The sequence below is a fragment of the Hypomesus nipponensis genome, chromosome 18 (assembly GCF_054491055.1).
Source record: "Hypomesus nipponensis isolate SF chromosome 18, ASM5449105v1, whole genome shotgun sequence".
NCBI classification, from domain to species: domain Eukaryota; kingdom Metazoa; phylum Chordata; class Actinopteri; order Osmeriformes; family Osmeridae; genus Hypomesus; species Hypomesus nipponensis.
Genome location: NC_140378.1, coordinates 13727261 through 13736947, shown reverse-complemented (window position 1 = coordinate 13736947; position 9687 = coordinate 13727261). Strand labels below are relative to the sequence as shown.

Below are 9687 nucleotides of genomic sequence, written 5' to 3'. Positions count from 1 at the left end.
TTATACACACCTTTACCTACCTAATCACTTGATGTCATGTCAGTATAAAGAAATATGTTTTCTAAAAACATCCCTCTAACATCACCATTATGTTGACCTTTTATGTGCACCATTATGTTACCATTATGTGCTGCTGTAGTTCTGACAGAAGGTTTTTGAAAGCCTAAACTGTTCTATCTGTGCAATCTATCAGCCAGTGTGAGTATGGGAGTTTGTTTGGGTGAGGGAAGGGCAGGGGAGGGGTAGCGTGGTGTGACTGTTGTCAATAGTATTATACCATTATACCGTATAGCACTGTAAAACCCAGTCTGCTGAACTAAACACACTGCTTTAATGTCATTATGAATGTAGTCTCTCTCCTGGACTAAGTGAAAACAGTACAGACTTACTTCTCAGGCAAGCAGCTAACAAAGGACAGACTATGGATGGTCTTTGGTCAAATAAAGAGATGAGAGGGATTAGACCATAGTGTGAAGATATTTCAGTAGTCATCCATGGAACACAAACCACAGTGTATTGGATTGCATGGGGAAGTAATGGGAGGATGAGAAATAACCGTTCTGTTCCTGTATGGTGCTTGGTGACCTGGAAGTAAAGAGCAACAGAAGGCATCCCCGCCCACCGGCTCTGCTGGCTCAGGGCTGCCCCCACTTCCTGTATGAAGCAGACGTTCACTACTACTGAATACTTACCACTGAATGTCTGTTTTCACAGCTCGACCATGCCTATGAAGCATAAATAGTGAAGCCAAGCTTTATTCTCTACAGAATGTGGACAGATTTGTGTTTAGGTTTGATATTTTCTGTCCTTCCAGGGAAGGGAGCTTGTATATATTTCTGTAGGCCCTGTCCTCAATGGAAGAATACTGTCCTCGCTGTTATCGAATGCCTAGTGATTGTAACTTGCTGTATTAACACATAAGGGTTGGGGAATGCAAAACATATTGGTTGAAAATGAAACATGAGATTTTTGTCCTTTCCTGGCTGGATCATTTATTCCTTTTCCAGGAGCCCTAATGGGGTTCTCCCTGACAGTGTGCATCATCCGTCTTTCAAATGGCCTTGTTTGTCACGACACTGGGTTGCAGCTCAGTGCTGCAATTCTCACTGGAAGCTATATGTAAGTGTTGAATGATCTTTGAGATTTGTTGTGTTATTGATAGTGTTGTAGACAGGTTATATACTTTTCTATCTAAGAGCAATCTGTGAAACAGGTCCAGCTTGGCTTAGTTCTTCCTGTTTAACTGTTATTTATAATGAAACATTGAAAATAACTGTTATCGCAACATAATGGTTGCTGTCAGTTTATCTATTTTTTGTACGTCCAAAGACATTTCCCACCATCCACTTTCCTATCAGACATACTGTAGATTGTATCTTTCCTCTTCATACTCCTTTCTCAGTCGCCCTTCATTCTTCCCCCTCCCCCTCCCCTATCCTTTCCCCATGAGATGCCTGGACTTTGCTGAGGATAAAAATAGAATTAGCTCCCCCACTGCTGTAGCTTGAGATAATTCTATTTTAATTAGAGAAAAAAAAAAAAAACTATATGTTCTGTGTGGTGAAATGGGGAAACTCAGGTCTGTGTAACATTGATAAATACATTTAGCACATTTGAAAGTGATTGCTCAGATGCTAAATAATACCCCTTGCTCATTTCCAGCTCTGTCATTATCCATCATTTACTGATCATTCACAATTCATTTGGGTTTAATTTAAAAACTGGTATATACAGTCACAAGTATAATTTACCCTCACTTACTAGCTATTTATGTCAAGAGTATCTCAGAGCCCCCTATTTTCATTATGGTTACTGAAGTAAAACAACTCCTCCACATAAACCTTGTGGGTTCTCCAGCCATTTTTGTATAGACCATTGTCATGAGATGATGTCAATGTGTCATAAAGGAATAGGTGAGAAAATCAGTGCTTTGAATATTTTGATGTTATGTTATGTTTATTCCTATTAATTTAGCTAGGGACATGTTAAACGCCACACTTGTTATCTTGAATAAATAAAAACTCATCAGGCCACTGGATAATCCCTGTACTATATCAATCAACATATATAGAGAATGCAAAAAGGGAATAAAGAGGTGAAGGAAGAAAGTAAAACATCTGAAACCTATGTAAAGAATGCAATACAGACACAGAGTAGGCAATGACAGGGTGATTGAGAAGGGTGCAGACAGAGAGAGGGGAGGAGGAGAGAGATGACTGTTGAGTCAGAACCATGCCGCCCAGGGCTGACATCTCTGTGAATAACAAAATTCAGAACAGATGCATAGTGGTGGCACTCTTCACCAAAGCAGGCCTAAGACAATGACATCAGAGAACACACCAAGGTCATAAGGCAAGAAATGATTGTTTGTAGAATATTGTTTTACTCACATATATTTATTTGTTATCTTCAGACACACATACAGAACGTTTTACACATATGTATGCATGTCTAGCCTTCTTAAAAAATAAATATTTAGTGGATAAAATAATACTTCATACTTTCCCTTCATATACAGTTACAGTATAGACACTTTGGTGTGTTGCACGCACTGAAACAAAAGTTAAAAGAAGCAGCTCATCTTTTTTTCCAAGTCACATGTTTTTCTCTTGGTTTGCTATTTAAGACAGGAACCGAATGGCATGGTGCTTCTGTGTTCCTGGGTTTCTGTTGTGGTGGAGAGTGATGTCATTGTTTTCTCTCTATGCCTGCCAGTCTCTTTGTCTTGTTCTGAAGATACCGTTCTTTCCCTTCCTCAAACCTCTTCTGCTCTTCTTCCCCTTCAAGCTGCAAAGAGAAAAGGGTACACAATCCATATCACTATGTACACCCTAAGGGATTCATCTTTCAATTAACCCAAATTTGAACTTTCCACACATTTCCCTGTAAAGACTACTACTTTTTAATTGAATGGTTTTCTATTCCTAGCACAACTCACATTCATCAAACCATTGGCAAATGTCTTAAGCGTAATTGTCAGCTACAAATATTTGCACACACACACACACACACAAACCATGTCACAATGATTTCTTATACGGTTGTCTCCCACCTCTGTCTACAGCTCTGCTTGGCAGTGTTGAGGGATAACTTTTTACTGCCAGCACAGTGTTAATTAAACTGCCTGGCAACCTCATGACTTACACAATAACGTTGTTGGAGTGTCAATGTCAACACACACTTTTATGGTAGTGCCTGACACCTGCTTTATTACTTACATTGGCACTACAGTGTCTCTCTCTCACACATGGAAAATTATTCATCTGTAGAACTACAGTGCAGATTATTAACTGAGTATGTTTCCAGATGTGTTGTTTTATCAACAACAACGGTCCTGATCAATGTGTGCAGTATAGGGAGCTTATTTTTATATTGGACATACAGTATGCTATTCAAGGGCCCAGTGGTGACTGGGCTTACCTTTACGGACAGAGCTGAGTTGTCACAAGCATGACACATGTTTTATCTATGTCAAACAGAGAAGTTATACCCTTGACAGATGATTGAAAATGATAGACTATCATACCATATAAACTATCATACCATATATGGTATATGGAATATGAGGTACATGACTATGCATGCATAGAATATGTGTGCAGGGAAGTCCAGGTGGAATAAAGTGGATTGTGAGCCTGTGTCTAAATAAGTTATCATATCAACATGGATGCAGTCAAAGCCTCATCATAAAATAATGGACGACGCATCTGGCATTATCACTTACGTAAACTTGATAGTTCTTCAATCGTAGTGCTATGTTATTCATGCTTTTATCTTTAACAATTTACAACCAGTAAGGGGATTTTGTATTTGATTCTATTCAAGATTGAATCCATCATTGTAGCTTCATCAACTGTCCACTGACGTTGAAAAAATGTAGCCTAATGTCTTACTGTACATAATTTTCCATTATGTTGCTGTGTATTTGGTTCTTGTCCTCATCTCACCAGTCAACCAATAATGTTATTACACTGTTCACATTCTTTCATGGACTAAGGACCTTTGACTACATCTAAGTTTTTTGTTCCCTAATAAGTAAACAGTAAGCAGTGGAAAAATTAGCAACAATGACTGTGTGCAATCCCAGGCTTCAATGATAAAAGCATTTTAAGTGGTTGAAAGGGTCTGAACAAGTGGAGAGATGTTGAAAACAGGAACTGTTGACGTCATAGTCTTTCAAACAAAAACACAAAAACAACTTGACCACATAAAAAGTACAAGTCCTCAAATAAGATACACAGGTATAGTGGAATCCATATAGAAAAGGGATACCAATGTAATGGTCTGCTAAATGGGTACATGCCTCTCCAGTTTCAACCATTTGGCTGGTTTAGAGCAGAAATGAATATTTGTCATTGTCTCATCTGATTTTCCTTCCATTGTATGACACTTTGAAGGAACGCTGTTCTGGTTGACTAGCTGTCCTGTGGCAGATGTGTGTGTGTGTGTGTGTTTTGAGTGGAGAGGAGCAGAGGATAACAAACAGTTCTTGTCTTGAACAAACTGAGTTAATCAAAGGGCAGAGGCTACATACTCAGAGAAAACACAGCCAAACTGATTCGGTAGTGATTCAAAGCAATACAGGATACATTTTTGCATAATAAAATTGCAATTTTTGATAGAATATCAAATAATTCAATTTTAAATTGAGGAGAATCTTCATAGACAAAATAATATCAACCGGATCTTTGACCTAAGACTATAACCTTCTAATTTTTTTCACACATACATTTATTGCACACTCAATAACTCTTTCACACACAGCTAACTCTCTCTCCCAGGTACTGTACAGTTAGCACCACACGCCAACACACAAACACACTCCACCCTGGAATGACACTTTCCTCAACACTTCAGAATTATTTTTGTTGGAGTGCACAGAAAGGTACCTATAACTCACTTCCTCCTTCTCTCTCTTGAGCCTCTCAGGGGGTTTCCGATCCTTAATTACATACACACTTCTTTGAGCTGTGCTCGTTACAGTAATAATATGGCATCTTTGTCTGATGGGACAGCCAATTAAAATATACATCTGACTACTGCTGATGACAAATGAAAGTCCAAACTGTGTGTAATGTGTCTCTCCACTGTTATCTTATTACTTAGTAAATGATAATCATAGGAATGGACCAAATGGAGTAGACCATAATCAAATGTCTGTGTGTGTTTGTGGATCTGTTTATATCTATGTTTATGGGGCTGTGGATGTAGGCACATGACCGTTGTGGTTTGTGTGTGTGCATACGTTTTCTTTGTAAACTAAATGAGACACGCCACTGTTGGCTAAATGTCCTTTTGGTGTCTGTACGTCATTGCTATTTCCACGGTAACCCCTTTGTTCCATGGAAACCTCTTTCTCGTGTTTCTCATCTCCAAGCGGTGATCCTGGCACATATAGATGTAACTGTTTGCGACATGGGAAATAGTCATTTATCTGGGCCTCAACTATGAAAGTGGATTCACTGAGGCTCTTTTTGTGCTACTGCCAGAAGAAAATGTTCCTAGTACCCAGTAGATTATGATCTAGTATAGAAATAGAAATATTCCATGTTGTACTATTTGAGCACTGTAGGTTAGTTTGTCAATTTCACTCAGCTCACATACTGCAGCTGCTGAGTGGATATGAAGTCTCAAATAGCCTCATTGCACCCATGCTACTTCTGTATGTAGCTTCAGTCATGCACATCCATTTTACCAGCGCTGGAATACTGAAGGACCTTTCCCATCTCTCCCTCCAAATGACCAAAGCTGATCAATATGCTCTGTTCAATAAGCACTGAAAACTGTTATGGCAAACACGACTCACAAAGACAAGCCTACAGGTTTCAAAGTCATCATGTAACCACTCCCCAATTTTGTCTGAAGAAGTTCTTACATAAGGTTTGATAAAATCACTTGACAAGTGAGATGTAGCCTTTATGTTCCTCCAGATGCATTTCAATGTAATGAAGAGCACAGTCATAGCTTCAAGTGTCAGACACAAAATGGCCTTGTTGAATTCATAATGGCTCTATAGGCCTCTAGTCATTGGGCTATTACAATGGCCCAGAGTGGGACTCCACAGGCTCTTCATAATGCTACAGTACATTATTATGAGGTTACTCAAGGATACAGTACGCACTCAGAGAGAGAGAGAGAGAGACAGAGAGAGACACAGAGAGAGAGAGACAGAGAGTGAGACAGAGAACAGAGTGAAAGAGTTGGGTGGCATTGTTATTAGACTATTCAATGTAAAATTATTAAACTGTTAAGATAATGAGTTTGTCTTTCAGTTATTGTGGTCTGGTCCGCTGGGGAAAATGTTAAGGAGAAACCCCTGGCTGTTCTCCTGTGTGTCAGAGAGAAGATGAGAGCACACTGGAGACAGAAAGGGTAGTGGGTAGAATGGCATAATATTGGCCCAGTGACACAGCGTGTGGGGAGGGTCTGCTCAGAGGGAGCCACAGAAATGCCAGAGGGGCTCCGCTACGTTGGCATGACCTGTTATTGGAGTGGGCACAGGCATCAGTGACAGTGCCAAATGCCACCTTCTCAACAGTGGCACTAAGCAGTAAATAACCGGTAAGGGAAAAATGATAGCCATCTGCAGGTTGGACGATGTCCTCGATGTGTCTCTGAGTGCGTGTGTTTGGTCAATTGAGTTAGTCAATGTATGCTTGTGTGAGAAAGCATGACATTTGCCAAAGTGCAAAGGGTTTGTTGTCAAACAACTCCAGCCAGCCCAAATAAATCTGATAATTATTCTTGATGTAAAATTAAGATAAAATAATGTTTTAAGACTTACTGATAAATCCACTATCACATAAATGGGAATAAACCGTGCATTTTATGTTAGCCCATGAAATTAAGAGAAATACATGTACTTGTTATCTTAAATTCAGTGGACTTAGTTACTGAGAGAATAACAGGCACAGCTCCAACCCAAACACGAGCACATTAACCCATTGCTGATCATCTTCAATGGGAGGCATCTAAAAATAAACACACGCTTCATGTGGACTACTGGGGGTTGCCATGACAACCCAGCTTGTTTTCATTTCAAAGGGGTCCAGCTGAGTCTCTGCCAGCTCTAAAGCAAAAGGGAGGGATGGAGGGAGGGAGAAGAGAGACACAGGGATGGATGGAGAAAGGGATTGAGATGAAAATGAGAAAAGTTGACAGGTAGAGGGGCTGCTTAAGGATAAAAATCCATCAGTTACCTTTCTTGCTCTTACTTTACATTTTATTTCTTCCTGTCTCTTCCTCATCTAAGTATTCCTTCTTCACTCATCAAAAGCTAATGCAATGCCACATACTTCTGGCATTGCAAGATGATACACATTAAGGTGGAGACAGGCAAGACTCACACAGAGAACTTTTCAGATATTTTCAGTCTTTCCTGGCACAGTCATCCTTGCATATACATGATCGCCATGATCATGTTCAAGGGTACTGCTTCTAAGAGGCCGATTGTCCCGCCCATCCCCCCTCCTCTGCTGCATCCACAGTACATTGCAGTCACTGCCAGCCCATCCTCAATCCCCCCTTCTTCTATCGCCTGTGCTGTCCCCCCCCCCCCCCACACACACACACACCCCTTCGCTGAGCTAAAACGGGAACGTCTAAAAATAGATGAGATTTTTCACTTGAGAGAGAAAAAAAAGCACCTGAGGTCAAAAAATAGAAGGCACAGTCCTGTCGATAGGCTATTTTTAGGGAAGAACATGAGTGTAATTGGTCACAATATGACAAGAACCATTACGGAGGGGATTTTTAAATTTGTGCATGCACTTTTAATGCTATTTTTATAGTACAGAAACCCCTAGCAAATCCTATTTTGAAAACTTGATATTATTGTGATGAATGTTCAGTCTTCCTACTTAAAAAATTGTACATGGCTCAGTGATCACAGGAAAATGCAAACACTCAAACACAAACAGCCTCCTAAGACAATAAGCTTTCCGAAATTTGACTTATCTCTTCTATCTATATGTCCATTTTATGCCAATAGCTGATATATTTCATGGGAATTTTCATGTGCAAATCGAAGCTTGGATGAGACACTTTTTCCAAACCAAAACCAAATGTAAGCACCTATTTTAATCAGTGCTGATTGGAGTGACACGTTACACTTTTTATCCTGCATTTGACGCCTGCTTACATGGCTCTGAGGGACTAACTGCTATGAATAGAAATGTACAGATCAATGGTGTGTATGGGCTCTCCCTCCTTTACACACTCCATGCTCTCCTCAACCCCATAGTACATAGTCAAGCCCTAAATAGCCTTGATTGAGTATTATTCCACACGCACACACACATACATGTGTAAATACACATAGAGAGATACACACTGACACAAACCCATTCATGCATGCCCGGAAAAACACAAAAACACACACATGCATGATTCTTTCTTCTCTACCATGGTACACAACATTCCAGTACCGGCAGTCTTAGCCCCATTTGAGTTTCTATTTATAGTGAAACATTCATTATTAAACACAGACATTTCTAAAAGGTGTTTTTATATTTTATATATTTTTTCGCAAGCATTTCTCAACTTGGCAGAGAGAGAAATGCAAAAAATTCCCACAACCTTCATTCACTTTCCCTTAAAAACCAAGCACTTGTAATCAGTGTTGGAAAGAGAAACTGAAGTGAACAATGCAGAGACTAAAAACAATGGTTACATAAGCAAGGTTTGTCTGAAATGGAAATAGGGATAATGCTGCTGTTAGAGGTTCAAATACAGAGCTGCAGCATGGGGCACAGTGTCTGTGCTGTTTTAGGAGTGTCTTAACTGGATATCTTTCTCCAAAATGGAGGTCTTTCCAAAATGAAGGGGTACTGGTGAAATCATTAACTCTGCTAAACTAGCAGTTTGGTGCTATAGAGGCAACAGACACTAGGAAGAACACAAATGTGGAGAGAGGTGGAGAGAGTGTCAGTAAGTGTGTATCGTCAAGTAGAAAGCAGGTTTATGAAGGGCTGTTTCAAGAGTTGACAATGCAGAAGGCCTGAGATAACTAGTTTTGCAAGCAGGAGCAACATTTAAGTGGCATGGTGACGTACCTTGAGTGGGGGAACGGGTAAAGGCTTGCCCTCCTTGTCCAGGGAGATGTAAGTGAAGAAGGCTGTGACAGCGCGATACTTCCCCTCCTCTGTCTCGATCAGAGGATCAGCATCCACAAATACCTCAATCTCCATGGACTTGTTGCTGGTGAACGTCATCTGACCAGACACAGTCACCACACAGCCTTTGGACAAGAAAACAAAAACAACAATTTCATTACAAAAACCTTTCATGTAGTGATCTCTTATTATCACAACACTAAACCATAAAATATGAAAGTAATCAAATATGTTGACGGTATCAACATCCCATACAAAAGTGAATTATTGTGTCCTAAAGTAGCTGTATTAAACATAGTACAGTACATCTGTGAAGTAAAATGTGTTCTATTAGGGTAAGTGGCATGTGTTGGGGAAAATATAATAGAATATACTCTGCATAAGTTATGAGTCCTGGATAGTTCTTCCTCTATTGGATACATGGACACTTAGGTATACACACAGTCACAGTACAGCTACAATTACATGACTGGAAGTCTCATAAGTCTCATGCTGATTTCAAAGCCATCTAAGGTCTTGCATCACAGTTTCTAAGACTCTGCCTCTGCAGGCAAAAGACCATGAAAAGAGGCAA

General features: G+C 39.9%; 1 protein-coding gene across 2 annotated transcripts in view; it reads right to left on the bottom strand.

Annotated features, from left to right (window-relative positions):
- Window positions 1-2377: 2377 nt before the first annotated feature.
- acot7 (acyl-CoA thioesterase 7) overlaps window positions 2378-9687 on the bottom strand; it is a 31090-nt gene continuing 23780 nt past the window's right edge. For both annotated transcript variants that reach the window (XM_084680106.1, XM_084680107.1), the window contains 2 exons: window positions 9054-9238; window positions 2378-2787 (listed from right to left, as the gene is read on the bottom strand). In XM_084680106.1, the coding sequence (XP_084536232.1) occupies window positions 2689-2787; window positions 9054-9238 (284 nt within the window). In that variant the 3' untranslated portion in view covers window positions 2378-2688. The remainder of the gene's footprint in view (window positions 2788-9053; window positions 9239-9687) is intronic.